Genomic DNA, 19,914 nt, shown 5'->3' with positions numbered 1-19,914 from the left:
AGCATAAGTAGACGGAGGCATAAAAGCATGCACAAACCGGACAATAAAAGATTTATGCTGATGAGAAGATAAAATCAAAGTGCTCTGAAAGGAGCTTCTTTGTTGTTGTTGTTGTAAATCCAGCATGAAGATAGAGGTTGTACATTCTGCAAGGTCAAAGCCTGTGTCAACCTGTGCTCAGTGTGAGAGTGCGACAAATAGATTTTCACTTTCTTTGGGGAGCACATCTGTGCATATTACTCAAACCTAGTTACTCACATTGAAAAGTCACTATATTAGCCTGAACTAAAAAACATGTCAACATATTTGCTCACTCAGTGTTGTGTCAGTATAGTCTTGCAGCACAGTCATGTCTTCTTCATTAATCATTATTATTATTATTATTATTATTATTATTATTATTATTATTATTATTATTATTATTATTATTATTATTGTTATTATTATTGTTGTTGTTATTATTATTATTATTATTATTATTATTATTATTATTATTATTATTATTATTATTATTATTATTATCATTGTTAATATTATATTATTATTTTGTGGTCATTCTAGTGTTATGGGTTATGGATTTCATCCTGTACTGTTGTAAGTCTATTATATTGTTTTGATACTTCAAAAGGATTGGAATGTAGATGTTGGTTTGATTCCGATGTCTGTAGTAGTACAAGGGTAATAAGTTTTAAGGCTCCTAGAACTCTGTGATGTTACGGAAATGCGCTATGTAAAAACCGAGTGGCATGCATAGGACTTGCCCTGCAGCAAAATTTGGTTGCCGGTGGCAATGAGGGGGATTGATTTGACGCACCCTGAGAATCCCACGTTCATTGAATTCCATCCTTTGTATGACCATGGAGCTACAAACGAAAGCTCCATGGTATGACTGAAGGGCAATGCCTTTATGTTTGCTGAGACTTCTGGGTAAATAGTGCGGTAGTACAAAGGGATTACTCATGTTTGAAAATGACTCAGAATGTTTCGGGAGATCTTGAATCTTGTGATGAGGACTGAAGCTAAATACATGAATATGTGCTGGTTCAGGGGCTCTCTGTTTTTGAGGTTTACAGCCAATATTGCTTACCAGTCACCAAAATCACAGCAATGGATGGATAGGTTGGACATACATGTCTATATTTTCATAATGTAGATGTGCATATGATTTGCCATACTGTACAGGTTCAGTGGAACATATTTTTGATGTGGGGAGGGGGGGGGGGAGGGTGTGCTTGTGGTTGGATAGGTCAAGGAAGATTCATGGGGGAGGGGGATGCAGCACATTAACCCCAATGCTGGATTTTTTTTTTCATATTGCCTACTTAATTAATAATTGATAAAAAGTCTAGTTGTATTTTTCACTGAGTGAATTTCTTCTTCTTTTTATTTATTTATTTATTTGTTTATTTATTTTTTTTTTTGGGGGGGGGGGGGAGGAAAGGGGGGATGGAAGCGAGGAAGGGGGTTTAAAGTGTCAACCTGTGTTTGATTTCTGTGATATCAACACTTGCAAATACCAAACAGGGAATATAATATGTACCTGATACACATGTACATCCATGCCCTGCAGAGATGTAATTGATTAAAAAAATCCTCAAAACGATATCAGCATTAGTGCCGACCTGAAAAGATCTACTGATGTCATGTATCTCTAGGCAGCCAAATGAATCATACCACGGACCAGTGTCATTACGTACAAGTACCTTGTATGGTAGCAAAGCAATGCAGCTGCGTCTGGCTTCTAGCAAAGGATGCCATTTATGTTGCTCCCTAAATGTCTTTGAATGCTATTAACCCATTGAGGATGAACCGAGTCTGCTATTGCAGGCATCTCCCATAGGCACCTGCCCAAGGATAGTTGGAACTAGTTTTTCATGGGTTAGAGGGGGGAACAATCTTCCTGGCATACATTAGTATACCAACTCTAATGTACCACTCTTTAACCCCCTCCACCTTTCCCAGGGATTACTCTAGAGTTAACAGTCCATGCCTTGCATTGGATGGTGTGGGAATTTTGTGGGACCTAAAAGGCCATGTCGTGTTTGCTTTGGCCCACCTGAGCATACAGAATTATTTTTTGTCTTCCTCTTGTCAGCTTTGAGGCTACATTTGCCAACATCGGATGTGGGCGAAGGGATTTGTTTTCATGCCCTGGATCGGGGCATGTAAAGAAAGTCTGGTGCTGCATTGTGATGCGTTGAGGCATGTGGCTGTGTTGCAATCATGCATCTGTCAATAAATATCAAAGTTCAGCTATAGGGGGTTGTCAAATTGTTGAAAAGATTTTCCTCTGGGATTTTATCATGCCATCTGCTTGAGAATTGTAAGATTTGGCGCTGCAATGGTGAATGAGTTTGACAGAGACTTTAGAATGACTGTGACTTTTGAATTACAGGAATAAAAGCAGGGAAATGCATATGTGGTATAGATTTATATAGGATTAATCAGCATGAATTATGATATTCCTAAAATTCATGGCAGTGACAACATGGTGTTTTCAGGCTAAATGAAAGTTGAAATGGTCACCTTGAATAATTGAAAAAAAAAATTAAATCAGCATTCACAATAAATTCTTAGTTTTCACAAACCTCAAGATGGAAAATCTGTGAAGTATCACACATCAAATTCCTTTGCTTGGATACAGAATGATTTCTACAGCAAACCTAAAAGAAAAAATGAAGAACTATTACTCCTTCCAATAATTGTACTTTGTTACTATTCTACTTCATATTGGGAGTCATCAGCCTTTGTCTGGATATGATATTGCATTGTGTGCATAGGAAGGCATACATTATAAATGATTGATTGCACATGCATTGTGTATCACAACAAACAATTGTGCTGAGCATAGCTAAGGAATCATAGGGTAAACAGAACAGTGATTAATGTCTGTTGTAATATGTTTGCTGACATTCCAACTAGCTACATTTATTTGAATAATTTACAAACAAATATTCAAAGACAAGGATTGTGTTTATACGTTTGAAATGATACATGGGTAAAAACAAGAAAGGTTTGTTACCTTTGATATTTCAGAAGAGCAAAGTGCACATCAGTTTATGTTTTCTTGTGATGATTATTTGATGGAAGTGAAAGCAACATTTTTTTCTTTTGGTTAATAGATATGTTGGTGCAATGCGGCCATGAAGTCATACATCATGCAGTGGGACATTTGAAATGTCAAAGTTCATTCTTGTAGATGTACCGAAAGGTGTGATGTTTAATTTTCCGTCTCTGAGAAGCTCCCTCCCATCTGGCTGTGGGTGATGAGGGAAGTGTTAGTCCTCCAGTCGATAAAGCCATCCTCACTGTGACAGGCGTAAGGGGATCCTAGACCAGGAATCTCAGTAATTTCCTACGCTGATCACATTGGGTTGAGCTCTGGCAGACTGTGAAAATCCTGGCATTGATGAGATATACTTGTGCAGATATTGCATTGCTCATTGATGTTCAAGCTACGTAAAACAAAGTTCTCATATGCCTGCAGAACTGTCGATTATTGCTCCAAAATGCACATGTATGCGTGAGAAATGAGTGAAATAAGGCTGTAATAACACAATTTCAGTTGTGTAACAACAAAAATGCAAAATATTAGGCAAAAAAGTTTGGCGGAAGTCCGCAATCTTGGAGCTTACCCAGTCTAGGTTGCTACGCAATTTTTCATGATCAATTAAAAGAATGGACAAGTCGGACCACAGCAATATCCATTGATCTTCCATGCTAGAGTGAATCGCAGGCAGATTACGATTACAAGGGTGCAATCGATCATCTCGTAAAGTTCAACCTCCCCACAATGCTGAATGGGGAGGGTGATTTCCGGATAAAAGTTGATGTACTGACATTTATTACTTCACAGTAACCTATTTATAGGTTTCATACCTTTCTGCAAGTTAGTGCCATCTTTTATAGCTTCGAAAGAATAAGGTTTTACGGTTAATTCTTTCTATGATGGGCACTGTTCAAGGTTACAAAAATAAACTAATATGGGTGTTATGGAATTGTTTAGGATTTAGGCCTATGTTTGTGTAATTCATACAATATTTAGGATATCATTAATAAAATGCATATTACTGGTATACAGTATACTATATTTTATTTCATATGGCTAGTAAACAAGTTATATGAGACTGTGTACAGAGCAATTTGACCAAAACTAGATGCAAAAGGCAGTGCTTTATAGAAAATCTATTTCTTTCTTTAGTGGTTGGCCATATTGGTCATGTTTATGTTACGATGTCATTCGTAACTGCACTTTACAAAATAATAATGACGTAGCACAATTCCCAAGCAGATGTTATGGTGCATTTTCAAAATGTAGCAGCATTCATGTGTTCAGTAGAATTCATTAGATCAAAGCAAACCAGATCAAACTTAATTTTTAATGAATCCTCATTTAAATACAAATTTCCTCATCTGCCAGTTCAGGACAATTACTGTAAGGGTTTGATTACTTTAGAACTATTAAAAGTAAGAAATTCTTGCTCTTAAATGGAATCTGGCTTGAAATCCTGAGAGTGTGTTCCATGAAGTAATCTTGAGAATATTTCCTGGTCCATCATGCTTTCGCAGACGGGATGATTCTTACATCTTGTGTTGACCCTAAACCAATTCTTTGAGGTTTAATTGGGCCTAACTGGCTGTGAATCGTGCTCGTTACGCTCGCCGATGTTGACATTTGTGTTTGATCTGGATGCGCGCCCGCGGAAGCATATCCATCACCGGTCTTGTCGTGTTTGTTTTCCCGTCTTCTAGTGTGTCGAGATGTCTGACCGTCAGACATCTCAGCTATTTCAGCGACGTTATCCTACTGTTGATGGAGTGGATGGGATAGTGCAATGATTATGTGTGTTTAATGTGTGAGAAATGAAAATCTGTTGAACAAGTAGCATGCAATTTTAATGATTAGTGCAATTGGCATTTTTTTTTTACTGGTTACTAGAGAAGTTGGCTAGTGTGTAGGTAATTAGGTTTTTTTTTCAAGGTTGATATTACTTTTTAAGTATAGTTAAAGCTTTTTCAGGCAGAGAAAAGGAGAAAAGTATTGGTGGAGTCATATGTATGAGAAAGATAGGGACTTGGGATGAATAAATTCTTGGTAGGTGAATTGGCATATTTGTCTTTTAATTCACATACATGTAGTAGGGGTTTGAGATAAGTGCAGGTATACAGAGATGCAGGTATATAATTACTTTCAATTAATTGTACGATATAAATTTAGTTACTTCCTCGGTCACTCATTCTTGGAATCTATCTTATGTGTATCAACCACAGATGGGGCTACCCTGGGCAAAGAATACTAAAGAAAAATAAATTAATATATAAATGAATATAATATGTCACAGGTCTCTGCACTTTTTACCAGCAGGGTTGAAGTGCTTGTGACACAGAACTGAAGTCACTGTCCATCAGTTAGATAACTGCAGCATCCTTTAATCCTGTGATAGATCTACTTTTCCAGTGTTTTTATGAATTTGCCATGTGATACTGTTTTGAGCTCAACATTGTTTGAATTCTCTGAGTACAGACTGAGCCCAGTCCTTGTTGTAATTTCCATTTCACATATCACCATTTTTCAGAAAAGATAGTCTATACATCACAATTTGTGCTGTATATCTACTGTATGCCTTTTCTGCATGCTTATATCTTTGCTCAAACTCCTTATAAAATATATGTTTCTACCTACAATGTATATGTTTCCATTTATTTCTCTTATGTCTCTTTATTCTCTATTAGATTTATCTATATGAATACATTTATCTGTCTACTCTATCTGTGATATACAAATATATATTCATATGTGCAACTTTTGTTCATGCTGCCTGTTCCTCAGCCATTTCTTATGTAGCACACTTTGTCTTTATTGTCTAGTCCACTGACCGTTAGAGCTGGCCAAGTGTGAATCACTTGCTGGTCAGCGTATCAGTGTCCAGTGTCTGCTTCTGGCTGACCGTTTTACCCTGTTCTCTCTCCTTGCTCACTGTGAGCAGGCCAGCGGACAGTAGCCTTTCATGCCTATGCTTATGACTCATCGGCATCTACAATGTCCTTCATATTATAATGAAGCCCAGCCATGGGGAAAAGAGAGATGATATTTTAATTTGTTTTGTTCCTTTTTTTTTTGTTCTCTCATGTCCAGACTGCCCAGAATCGTCTGCTGATCAAGGGAGGGAAAGTGGTCAACAGTGACCAGGCCTTCTACGCTGACGTCTACATTGAAGATGGAGTCATTAGGTGAGATAGAGAGAAGGATGGAAGGGAGGAGTGTAGGAAGGAAGGATTGAGGGAAAGACAGAATGGGGGAAGTTGATGAATGCTTATATGTGACCGTGCACCTCAAAACGAACATAAAGTCGCACACACTGATTTTGCGTGAGGACTGAAAATAAGTGAAATGGGTCAACCCAGCCGAACTTGACTTTTTCATATATTCTGAAAGAGCGGGTCTTCTTTTACATTATGTTAAAATTTGGTATCATAAAACGGGCAGGAAAGTGTGGTTTTTTTAGCAGTATATCTCAAACATTTTTGGTAGAATAGTGTGATTAGGTGTGTCTTTAGAATCTCTTTTTCATTTCTGAAAAAACCTTGTCCACACTCTTCACTTTCAACTCTAATAACTTTTGAAAGGATAGTGCTAATGCTTTGAAAGTTGGCACTAATTATGAACAGAATGTGTTAATGAGGCATGCCTGATTTCAGTCTAATCTGATAATCCCTTCATTGTTGTTACTCTGGTGGTTTACTTCCTGTTTTTTGTCCCATTCATCGCACAGCCAGCACGGTTTGGTAAAGATTAAGCGCTTGAATAGACACTGTACTTCAGAGCCACTTTTCTCAGTTCACACTTTTCCTGAGTTTGTGCTTTCTTTCCAATGTTTAGATAGGTTTGGAGAGTCTATTTGATTTGAGTTATACATCATATTAAAGCTTAAAGTCTGCTCTTTCAGAACATGGTCTTAACTAAAAATTAATGTCTGGCGACTTTTTGTTTGTTTTGAGGTGCAGAGTCACATATGTAGAAAGGAAGACGGTAATGGCATGCTTATTTCACTCATGCATTCATTAAATCACCCATTTAGGTAATCAGTGATTCATTCAATCATTCATAATGGTATGTTACAGTGTAAGCCCTAAAAGCTAAATATTTTACAGGCATCATGGGGTCTCCTATCATTTATAAAAAGTCGATGTTAGAAGTATGTGTAAAATGAATAAACATTCCATGTAATTGAACAAAATCAATACACTAATAAGAATTGAGCAGATGAAAAGCACATATCAGTAATCTCACAAGTATGAAATTAAAGACGAGACTATATAGGCCTAAGTCATATAATTATTGGTTTATGACAGGCAAGTGATGCATCCTTTGAAATTCATTGGTTTGCTTCACTGACCTCACTTTATTTTAGTGATATTTGTATCCTGGCCACCAGATGTTGTTTCAATTCACAGATCTGATTGGATGGGACTATGATAAAACGTACAGTGGGGAGAGGAAGTTAGCTGTGGCCCTTTTCCCAATACTTTTTTTATTCCCTTCCTGAATGTCAAAAACAAACCAATTCTTCTCACCAGTCTACTTTTACATCCTGTGGCCCATCACCAAAGACATTGAACCCAAGAAAATTGCAAAGTAAGGTGAAAAAAACCCCTGAGAAATTAGAAATGTCATAGTTGTTGAAGAAACAAACCCACAAAAGTTTGATATCCTAACAAGCTCTTGATATTGAATTTCTTTCAAAGTCTTGGACTGTTTGACTGAAGATGCTTTTCTGTTTTTATGAAGCATGTTATTGTACAGCTTTTGAGTTGACCTGCTGTGTTAATGAGCCTGTATCTCATCCATATCTTCCTACATCTGAACCTACTGGGCAACATTTTCTCAAAACTTATCTATATGGAAACCACCTTTTTAAATGCTTTCAGTGATGGAATTTGGGGAAATAAATGGGATTTGTATATGTCATGGGAAAGTTTGAGATTCTTTGAAATGTTTTTCCATCAAAAAAAGATAATTAATATGTGGTCAGGTCTCCATGGTAACAGGTTACATAGGATTGTGATTGAACTTCTTGGAGAGGGATGGAACAGAATGGGTAGACTTTGTTATTTCCAGTTGTATTAACCTTGTGAAAACCAACTTCATCAAATACCAGTGACACCTTGTGCAGCAAAGTTGCCTGTGGTAACAGAAGAGTTAATCCCTTCAACACTAGATCCTGATATTTCCATTGACTTCACAAAATTTATACAAATCTTACCTGGTTCTCAAGGGCAAAGGAATGAATGGTATCTTCTCTGAACTTTGCTATTAAACTTCAAGAATGTAATGTGCGAACCTTGACCTCTGACCCATGACCTTCTCTAGACAAGTTGGGAAGGACCTCATCATCCCTGGGGGGTCCAAGACCATCGATGCCAAGGGCAAGCTGGTCATCCCTGGTGGGATTGACACCCATACCCACATGCAGCTTCCCTTCATGGGTACCCAGGCTTGTGACGACTTCTATCAGGGCACGAAGGCTGCCCTCGCTGGCGGCACCACTATGATCAGTGAGTAAAATTACCTTATATACTTCTGGACTGCTGGTGTAGAAGTGTTCAGTGTCAAATGATGACACAGTGTCGTTGAAAATGTTTATAGTGTAGTGCAATACATGCATTATAGCTGCCCTGACAGGTAACACCACTATGATCAGTGAGTATACTACCCTATATGCTGCTGGACTGCTGGTGTAGCAGTGTACAGTGTACAGTGTCAGAAGTTGACACAGTGTAGTTGAATACATGTAAAGTGGAGTGCAATACATTGTGGCATGATGTTGGCTAAAAGTGTAGTGCAACATTAAAAATGTGATGGTGTACCACCCTGGTAGCAATTTCAAATGAACTGAAGGCATTTGCGAGTCATGTTAGTGCTTCAAAATATACTGTATTTACTGGATATGCTATTCTCAAAAATGAAACAGCAACACTGGCAGTGTAGGTAGTCATGGACTTCAAATGGCTGGTATTCTATATCTGTCATCTGGGTCACCTCTGGGCCCTGTTTTCTCAAAACATATAATCGATTTTAGATTTCCTTAACACACAGGCTGCCATAGACTTATGATAGAAATCAACTTTATAATCAATTTCAACTCTTCATGAAACAGGGCCCTGGAAGCATAAAGTCAGACTTGCATGAACAGTAATGGAACTAAGAGAGAACCACAACTCATACACATAGACATATTTCACTCTACTTCTCCCTAGAAAGAATCTGTAGAAATCACCTAAATGAAGTGATCTGTCTTGTGAAGAATCTGGGAAATAGGTGAAAATTTTACTTCTAACTTCCTTGAATTACTACTAACCTCATTGAAGTTTACTCAAGGTGCTCTCAACAATTGATAGACATGTAAACGTTGTAAATGAGGCACATCGTACCATATGACAGAAGTGTAGAAGGAAGAAAAAATAAAGATATAAAAACCGTCTGCTACACACATTACTGGACATCATATCATGTGATTCTTTTCCTCTTGATCTCCAGTTGACCACTGCCTGCCCAACAAGGGTCAGTCTCTAGTAGACGCCTATGAACAGTGGCGGTCTTGGGCTGACCCCAAGGTCTGCTGCGACTACACCCTCCATGTCGGCATCACTTGGTGGGATGAGAGCGTGAAGAAGGAGCTGGAGGTCATCACCAAGGATAAAGGTAAAGGGTTAAGGGTCAGGGGTCAAGGGTCAGGGGTCATGATTGGGGCTTGGGAAAAGATTACAGAATTACACAGTTCCAGCTGCCAGTTTACCCTGATTTGCCTAGAGTAGCTCTGAAAATACATTTACTGGTTCCCTATGAAATTCTAAAATTTTTAATAGATTTTGTGCAGGAACTACAGTGTTCCAAGAAGAAAAATGGGTGAGCGTTGTGAATATTGTCCAGTTCTTCTTTTCTTCTTGTCCTTCTTGTCTTTCTTGTTCTTCTTTCTTCTTCTTTGTCTTCTTCTTCTTACTCTCCTTTTTATTGTCATATAATCATAATGATAAACATAATTTTGAATGATGTTGATAATGTATATTTTGGGGATTTAAGATAAAGTAACAAAGTGCATTATGATAACAAGTAGATTAGAATTGGCATATTTGTGTTGTTTTGATATCAAGAATTACTGCCAGTCGGCCCAACTTTACTAATGAAAGATTTTTTGGCTTTGAAACTTTCAGGTGTGAACTCTTTCAAGATGTTCATGGCTTACAGAGATGTCTACATGCTGAGGGATAATGAGGTAAGTTGGGGAAATTTTGGTGATAGCCACATTCATACACACAGGAGTTATCAGGGAATTTTTTTCATCGCTATGATAAAATTGATTTTGTTAGCTACCATTCACATGTGGCCAAAAAAAAAAGAAAAGAAAAAAAAGATAAAGAAAATCACTCAGCTTCAAATTAAGCACTTTAAGTCTCCAGACTGGGCATATCTAAGCAATGACAGGAGCACAACCTCTGGCACCTGAGCATGCAGACCTAGTGTGGGGAGATGCATTATGGGATTGAAAGATTAATGGTTTATTCATGTGCTGTTCACACACACACACTATGCAGGGCAAAGTATTGCTAGAGTTTACAAAGAAAAAGTCAACTTGGACCAATTTTCATATTGCATACATAGAATGAGAATTGATGATTTCTTTTGTCTATGCACAAGAATTCATTACAGTTCAAAAGCAATTCGGTTCGGTCCGATTCGATTGGATTCGATTTAATTTCTACTTCCACAGAACACAGTTTTCACATGGCATTGCAAAAATTAATTTTCATAAATTATTCATTTAGGGTGTGTGTGAATGCGGATATGTTTTTGTCAGTCCTGTTGGGTGCAAGTGTTAATCGACTTCTCAGAGGAGGGCTGTAAATAAACCTGATCTGGAGGGTTAGTGTGTTGGCACTGGTTGGAAATTCTTTGGGCACATTGCGGGTGTAAAGTTGCTGTGACTCTGCAAAAGGAAATATAAATTCAATATCTCCTCAATATCCTGATGAGAAAGTATGAAATTTTCTCTGATTTAGGTATCATTTTTGGCCATTGAGATTGATGAGTGTCTGCCTTGCTTTTGTATTGTAACCGAGATAAAGTGAATGCATGAGTGTTGACATCCCTGACTTCACAGTGAAGACATGTGTGAATGAAAGAGAGTTTGCAGCTGACTCTTCCACATGTCATCTTCAGATGACAGATAACAAGAGCTGGAGTAATCATCTCAAACAGCTGGGCAACATCTGGTGCCAAACAGCTGGGTGTCATGGTTCTGCATTGCTCATCTAAAAAGTTTTTCCACCATGTGGGAACAACTTACTAGTTGTTTTCTCCCCTCCCTATCCTCTCCTCACATAGTTGAGGAAGTTTAGACACTCTAGTAGTCTCTACCTGCATGCTGACTGTTGGAATGGCTTTTTCCTCTCACTGTAAAAATTCATATCCCCCACCCTTTATGTAGGCCATCAAACTGTCCCAGCATTTTATGTGATTCACTTTTACAATGAAGTAAGGAAGAGGATACAGCTGAGCATAAGGAAAGGAAAAGGAACCCAACAAATACAAAGTCATCCATTCAACCTGTTTGATAGAATTATAGAGGGATTGCTCATATGAATGAAACTGAAATGTCAAATTTAGTTTGTAGTATTAATTCTTTATTGATATCAGGCATCTTATTCTAGAATACAGTGGGAACGCTGGTACTTAACTCACTCTGTGGTGATGTCAGTTTATCTACACAGGTCTGTGTAAGTGATGCACCCTGCATTGTACTGTATACGCCGAATATGTCATGAGGTTTATATTTTCGTGAATTTTGCGAGGTTTTTATTTTCGCGAATTTCATGAGTCAGGTGCTATTCACGAAATTAAAGACAGGCGAAAATATTGACTCTGATCCCGATGTGATTGTGACGTACGTGTGTACTCTTCTCCGTTCAGTACAGGACTCCACGATAGCGAATTTAACCACTCTCGAAATCTTCGCGAATTCCTGATTTGCAAAAATTTAGACTCGCAAAATATATGTTGTATACAGTAGCCTACTAGCTGACATAGTTTTTGATTGAGATTACCCCCTCACTAGGAGAGGGGGCCATTTCATTCAAGAGTCTCACTGTGAATGTTTTCTGTGATTATCTTTCAGTTGTTCCACGCCTTCTCAGCCCTGAAGGAGCTGGGGGCCCTTCCCATGGTGCACGCTGAGAATGGGGACATGATTGCCGAGGTGAGAGCTCTGATTGGTTCAAAGTAATGCTGAGCAGCAGAGTATTTCTCGCTCTGCAGGAGACTCCCTTCAAAATTTGAATGCCTTTCATTTTTTTATTTCATTCCATTTCCACATTTGGTAGATAAAGAAAGCAAGAACATCAGCCAAAACAAAGGAACAATACAGGAAAATAGTTCCTTTTGGCATTTTTGGCAAAATGCATGATATTGCATGAAAAGTTAGTTTAGTATGTTGGGGGATCGACCTAGATTGTTTGTCATTCTAAGGCTGATAGTGACATTTTTCAGCTAAAGATTAACCCTATTTTAACTATCAATTTAATCGCGCCATGATTCCGCAACGCTCAAAGATTTTGCCGGGCCGTTTCATGACTTTTTTCATTGAAGTCTCCCGCATATTTTGAGACCAAATTTGCGATGTCCGGGTACACCGTTCTGAAGTTACGTAATGTTTTGCATATGCATGTCAACCAAAAAACAGCTCAAATTTATGATATCGTTTGCAAATCCAATGCATATTGTGTTTTTTGGTTAAATTGATATAAATTAGATTATTTCAACTTTTAACCATTGAAATTAATCAATTCTAGTGTAGATAAGCTTGAAAAAGTGCCAGCAACAAATTTAGGCAAAACAACAATAGAAAACACAAGGAAAAAAAACCCAATAAAATACATAAGAAATTAACAGAACAATAAAACACAAAAGAATTGATATTGATTGTGTTATTTTTTTACAGGAAAATTTTTTAATGTGTCTTGTCTTAAGGAATTCTGACACAAAAATTTAGCAATCCTTCAGTCATTTTAATGGAGTTACAGGTGAAAACATGATTTAATGCATAAATTTGCATAATTAATTCATTAAAAATAGAAAGGCAATATTTTTCTATTGTATGACCATGTAATCTTGTAGTTGACATCCGGCTCTATCTTTAGGCAAAATTTAGCGGCGATCACGTGATCGGCGGCCGAGATCTGAAGGGGGGCATTTGACCCCCCCCCCCCCCCCCCCCCCCCCCCAGTAAAAACTTGGTCTCAAATAGCCCAGTTAAAATAGGGTTAAACATAAATGCAACACTAGAAATAAAAAAAAAAAACTAGAAAGGAGAAAAGACCACACAAGGAATGTAGCTGAGAATTTATGTTTCTATGTACAAGAAGAACTTATGGCTTCTTTCGAAAGTTTAGAGTGTAACAGGTGACTTACCTATTCAGGCATGTCAATTTATAATGCTTGACCCCTTTATTTATGAATATTTTTGTGTCTTTATGGTGTAATACAAACAGAGCACCTCTAATTAACAGACAAATAGGCAGACAGATGAAATTGATAGATGAATAGATAGATATATAGATAAATAGAAAAAAATATGTGGAAAGAGAGTTAGATAAATGAATATAGATAAGTATATGAAGATATAGATAAATATATGAATAGACAGATAAATGACCAGATTGATAAGTAGATAGATAGATAGATAGATACACTAGATGTAGATGGATTGATAGATAGATAGATAGACAGATAGATAGATAGATAAAATAGATAAATAGATAGATAGATGGATAGATAAAAGATAGATAGATACATAGATAGATACTGTAGATAGATAGATAGATAAATTGACAGAGAGGAGAGAGAGAGAGAGAGAGAGAGAGAGAGAGAGAGAAATTTATATGTCACATATATTGAGTAGTATATTGCTATTTTGTGCTTTGATAGAATGAATAATGGTGACCCATATATAGGTATATAATAGCAATAAGGTCATCACCTTTAATGTCATTGACAAGATCAATGTAGCAGTAATATCAAAGTGATTTTGTTGATTTTGTTTTAATCCTTTTTAGAACACCAAGAAGCTTCTAGATTTGGGAATCACTGGGCCTGAAGGTCATGTTCAGAGCCGTCCTGAAGATGTGAGTATACTAACCTCTAGAGTGTGGTCAAGTTCAGAGCATCATTTCTCTAACTCTTTATGTGCCATGCTTGCACGCCCGACTCAGTCTACGGCATGCCAACTTGGCATGTTCTGCTCAAACGCACAAACCCTCCTAAACCGATCGATAAATCGCCAAATGCCACAGTATAATGAAAGCGTTTCTTGTGATTCTGTTCCTTGCAATAGCGTTCCTCCCAATGATAGCTTGCATTTTATGTGGTCATAGACTAGCAAGCCGTGTTCCCTACTCGATTTGTGTATAAATAACAAGTTTCTGTAACTGTTTTGTGTGCAAAAGTCATGCCCTTACATGAATGTAGCTACTGGTCATTTAAAAGAAAAAGACTTGTAGATTTGTCATACAATTTACGTCAAAGCAAAGCTTTGCATTTTCTCAACAACTTTGCTCACTTCATGTCCAGCTAAACAGAAATCTACATTTAGTTTTATAGATTTGAAAAAACAGAATGTTTTCTCAAAGCATGGTGTCTCAGAATAATGTGGCACACAGGGGGTTTCCACCATGGCACATAAAGAGTTAAAAAAAAGTTGCTATGATAACAACTCTTTCTATAGTGGCTAGTGTCATGGTAATGACAAGAATCCAGCTTCCTGATTGGCTGTTGCTACACGACAGTGCTATTTCAACAAGAATTATTGTCATAATTTTTTTTTTTTTTTTAATGAAAGATGAAAGAGCATGTACCAGGATGTTTGTATATAGAAGCAACTTTGTAAACGGACTATGTCTTGTGCCCATTTGTGCCATCTATGAAAATGTTTATTAATGTGTATAATGTGGTGCATTTTTAATTTGCCAAATCTTCAGCAATTCCACCCAAATATTTTGGTGTTGTCAGATCTCGAAATATATTCAATTATGGTAAACCATGAACTTTTCATCTGTATGGTAATTTGTGGGAAAGTATATAGATAATGTAATTGGGGTGATATATTTTGTACTCGTCTGTGTATGTATGACATCACTGGTAAGGTGTTGACAGTCTGTCAGTTCATCTCATCTGCCCAAGTGTAAAAAGTCGATAATCTGAAAATATCCGTAATTTGAATGGAGATTTCTATTTCTATGTGATGACTCCAGAGATACGTGTGGAGTCCTCTTTTGCTAGTAGGGAAGAGTAAATCTCATTTTATACCCTAAATCTGTTGGTAGGTGGAGAGAGAGGCCGTCAACCGTGCCATCTGTATCGCCAACCAGGTCAACGCACCTGTCTATGTGGTCCACGTCATGAGTAAAACTGCAGCCGATGAGATCGCCGCTGCCAGGAAGGAGGGTAAGATTTTTTTTTAGGGTGTATTGCTGTAACCTGTTGAGTCCAGCGGTAATTATACTTCGTAATTCCGTCAGGGATTACGTTGACAAGAGAGAGACCCGCTGACGCATGCGCAGATTCCCCAATTCGTTGACGGCGCATTTGCACTGAAGCACGGCTTCGGATGCCCGTTTTTTTCCCTGAAAATATCGGCGCGATCCTCAAGAATAGGTTAGCGCTTTAGTGGAATATTGAAACTTAAAGTCTCTTAGTCGAAGTGTAAGTCACTTTAGAGACTATATTTCACGTTTCCGTTATCAAAAAATTAACGATCGGTATGGAGGCGAGCACGGCTGCCTCTCCCAAAACCAATTATCAAATTGGCAATTGTGGCTCCGATATTGCTCTTGTAAGGGTTTACTTTTTAATGTGTTTTAGGAGAGAATTCATTACTTTCGTGATGTGCAACTAATCAAAATGGGCATATCCCATGTGTGCAAAAAAGGAATATACAAGTAGGCCATATTTGTAATTTTGTGTGGACCTTAGCCTTGCTTCAGTCAGCAGTGATATAGGGGTAAGGATTGGGATTGCATATGTGCTTTATTGCTTTATGTCTCATGTTGTCTTCCAACAGAAGATTTAGTGTGTGGGATTAAAGGTGCTCAGCCACTAACTCATTTGCATATTAGAAATTGCCGTTTAAAGTGTTACCTTATTCAAGTGTAAACATGTAAAACACTTTAATACACAAGTACCGGTATTTGATTATTTGTTGTGTGTAGGCAAGGTGGTGTATATTCAAGTGTAAACATGTAAAACACTTTAATACACAAGTACCGGTATTTGATTATTTGTTGTGTGTAGGCAAGGTGGTGTATATTCAAGTGTAAACATGTAAAACACTTTAATACACAAGTAGCAGTATTTGATTATTTGTTGTGTGTAGGCAAGGTGGTGTATATTCAAGTGTAAACATGTAAAACACTTTAATACACAAGTACCGGTATTTGATTATTTGTTGTGTGTAGGCAAGGTGGTGTATATTCAAGTGTAAACATGTAAAACACTTTAATACACAAGTAGCAGTATTTGATTATTTGTTGTGTGTAGGCAAGGTGGTGTATATTCAAGTGTAAACATGTAAAACACTTTAATACACAAGTACCGGTATTTGATTATTTGTTGTGTGTAGGCAAGGTGGTGTATATTCAAGTGTAAACATGTAAAACACTTTAATACACAAGTAGCAGTATTTGATTATTTGTTGTGTGTAGGCAAGGTGGTGTATATTCAAGTGTAAACATGTAAAACACTTTAATACACAAGTACCGGTATTGGATTATTTGTTGTGTGTAGGCAAGGTGGTGTATATTCAAGTGTAAACATGTAAAGCACTTTAATACACAAGTACCGGTATTGGATTATTTGTTGTATGTAGGCAAGGTGGTGTTCGGTGAACCCATCGCAGCCAGTCTGGGAACGGATGGTTCAGCCTACTACCACCACGATTGGCTCCACGCCGCAGCCCATGTCATGGGTCCACCCCTTAGAGCAGACCCAACCACACCTGGTTACCTAATGGACTTGCTTGCCAAGTGAGTCTACACACTGCTCCATCTTTGGAGTTACAGTTGAACCTCTCGTATCCGGACAAGTCGGGACTGGGGCTCATCCGGATAAGGGATTTGGCTGGATACGGGAGACTCAATGCTTTATACATGTACATAATATACATACACATGTACAGTAGCCCATTGTAGTACCACATGTAGTAATGCGTATACTGCAACCTTTTCATTGTTACACTCAGTAACAGACCCCAAAATAGAGGTTCATGTTTGCAAGAAGGAAATCATTTTCTTTTATAAGTTCTTGGGATTATTTACCTAAATAATTATTAAGAAATGTATCAAGTATATGTAATTCATGTGTGTTTGTGTAGGAGTTCTCAAGGAGTTGGGAATCCCCCTTTCCTCGCATAATTATTTTAAAAAAATCACGGCGAGATTGCGTCCGTATAATAGAGAGATCCGGATAAAGGGAGGCCGGATAAGAGAGGTTCATGCTACATCCTTCATTGCCATGATTCCTTTCATTCTGTATGTGACCCTGCATCACAAAACCAACCAAAAGTCGCCAGACATGGTTTTCAGTTAAGGGCAGATTCTGAAAGAGCAGACTCTAAACTTTAAAATGATGTATAACTCAATTCAAGTGGACTCCTAACCAATCTAAATATTGGAAAGAAAGCACATGCTCTGGAAAAGTGTGAACTGAGAAAAGAGGCTTTGAAGAACAGGATCAGTTCATGTGCTTATTCTTTACCAAACCATGCTAGCTGTCAGATGGATGGGACAAAAAACAGGATGTAAACCACTGCAGCAACAACAATAAAGATATCAGATTAAGCTGAAAATGAGCATGTTCTATGAACACATTCTGTCCATGATTAATGCCAACTTTCAAAGCAGTAGCATTATTCTTTCAAAAGTTATTTGAGTTGGAAGTAAAGAGTGTGCAAAGGATTTTCAACAAGTGAAAAGGGGCCTCTAAGACGTACATGCCTGAGGGGTTCGTTTCTTAAAACTTGTCATCAGTGACAAGTTGTCATAGATGTGACAAGCTACTGAAATCCTTGCATCTGATTGGCTGAGAGCAAATTTGTCATAGAAATGTGGCAGTTGTCACTGATAACAAGTTTTATGTAACGGGCCCCCACTACTTTACCAAAAAAAAAGGTTGTAGAAAAACAGCTGAAAACACACTTTCCAGTTCATTTTATGTAGAAGAAAAATAGCTCTTTCAGGAAATATGAACAACTCAAGATTGACTTGGTTGACCCATTTCACTGTTTTTGAATCCCAACGTAAAATCAAGGGGTACAACTTTTTGTTGGCTTTGTGATGTGCGGTCATCAATATCCTCGTCACTTCCTCTGCTTGACTTTGTCATTCACTTTTTACAGTTTTTTACAGTTTTGTAATTATCAGTGTCATTGTCATATCATTATGATAATTATCGTCCTTTGTGTCTATCATCATCTGTGTACATAGAAGACACCAGATCAGTGCAGAGACATATTCTTTAACTTGTTGCGTGCCATGTTTTCACATCTAACTCTGTTGATGGCTTACCAGCTTCCCATATTTCGTGCAAATAAAAAACTGCACACAAACTGATCAATAGGTTGCAATATGCCACAGTTACATGAACAAGTCATAGCCATAGCTTCTGCATAAAGTTTACATCACAGCAAAGCTTGTAGTAATCTGTACAACTCTATTTCTATAAATAGTTACAAGGACTTAAAAAAAACAAGATGTTTTCCAAAAGTGCTCATGTGTAGTGGTCTCAGAATCATGTAGCAGACACGAGGCTTACACCATGGGGAAGAAAGAGTTTAAAAAAAATTAAACATTGGTTAACTTGCAGATTAATAGCCTCATCGCAAAAATGATGGATTAAGCCAAGTATGTTTTATTTGACCATTTTCCAAACTCTGGTCACCATAGCAACGACCTCCAGCTGACCGGGACGGACAATTGCACCTTCAAGTCAGACCAGAAGGCAATGGGAAAGGACGACTTCTCCAAGATCCCCAATGGAGTCAATGGAGTAGAAGATAGGATGTCTGTTATCTGGGAGAAGGGTGTGGTAAGTGGAAGAGAAAATAATGTATTATATATACCATATATTTAGCAAGTCTATTTTCCTGCAAATTGGGACCGCCTAACAATTTTGCGAGTGGTTGAAATTTATGATCATGGAGGACAGTAATAGATGTAGAAATGTATGCATGGATGTCACATTCATGTCGGGATTGGAGTTCAGACTTTTGCATGTTGCAGAATTCGCAGATGGCACCAAACATTCGCCAAAATAAAAACCTTATGAAATATAAGATGTGTGCAGTATATGCCATATATTTTGCAGTTGTTTCGGTTGATCGTGGCAAATTTCAATAATTTATTGATATATGCAAAATTGAAACATACTCGAGTATTGCTGCTGGTAAGACGAATATACTGTATTGTCATCTGCAAGAACTGAAATTGCTATTTCTGTGCCATCACTCTCGAGGTAGTAGTCGTAATGTCTCTTGGACTTTGTCTCTTCCTGTATCACTAGGAAACTGGCAAGATGGATGAGTGCCGTTTCGTTGCCGTCACGAGCACCAACGCTGCCAAGATCTTCAACATGTACCCCAGGAAGGTGAGAGATGAGGTCGTATGGAGTACATCTCCATAGCGATGAAGTACCGATACCTGGAAGATGACAGTCAGTGCTCCATATGCCTGATTAGGTTACCATGGTTACTACATCCAAACGATGGTTTCCAATGTTGGGAAAAAAAAATCGCCTTCGAAAGACGACGGTTAAATTTACGTCATATGTTCTCAGTCATTCATATTTTCAAATCAAAATGGAATTGTCAA

At 37.8% G+C, this 19,914-nt stretch overlaps 1 protein-coding gene across 4 annotated transcripts in view; it reads left to right on the top strand.

Moving 5' to 3' along the window:
• Positions 1-19,914, top strand: part of LOC139733790 (dihydropyrimidinase-like) — a 136,802-nt gene that overhangs the window by 103,343 nt on the left and 13,545 nt on the right. For all 4 annotated transcript variants that reach the window (XM_071644618.1, XM_071644598.1, XM_071644613.1 and 1 more), the window contains 10 exons: positions 6,137-6,231; positions 8,372-8,556; positions 9,539-9,703; positions 10,213-10,274; positions 12,174-12,254; positions 14,110-14,178; positions 15,376-15,496; positions 16,917-17,073; positions 18,991-19,132; positions 19,607-19,690. In XM_071644618.1, coding sequence (XP_071500719.1) covers positions 6,137-6,231; positions 8,372-8,556; positions 9,539-9,703; positions 10,213-10,274; positions 12,174-12,254; positions 14,110-14,178; positions 15,376-15,496; positions 16,917-17,073; positions 18,991-19,132; positions 19,607-19,690 — 1,161 coding nt within the window. The remainder of the gene's footprint in view (positions 1-6,136; positions 6,232-8,371; positions 8,557-9,538; positions 9,704-10,212; positions 10,275-12,173; positions 12,255-14,109; positions 14,179-15,375; positions 15,497-16,916; positions 17,074-18,990; positions 19,133-19,606; positions 19,691-19,914) is intronic.

The sequence above is a fragment of the Diadema antillarum genome, unplaced genomic scaffold (assembly GCF_040938485.1).
Source record: "Diadema antillarum isolate AM-2024a unplaced genomic scaffold, OU_Dant_1.0 scf00000025, whole genome shotgun sequence".
Lineage (NCBI taxonomy): Eukaryota > Metazoa > Echinodermata > Echinoidea > Diadematoida > Diadematidae > Diadema > Diadema antillarum.
The sequence above is the reverse complement of the archived record's forward strand: the minus strand, read 5'-3'. Positions and strand labels throughout refer to the sequence as shown.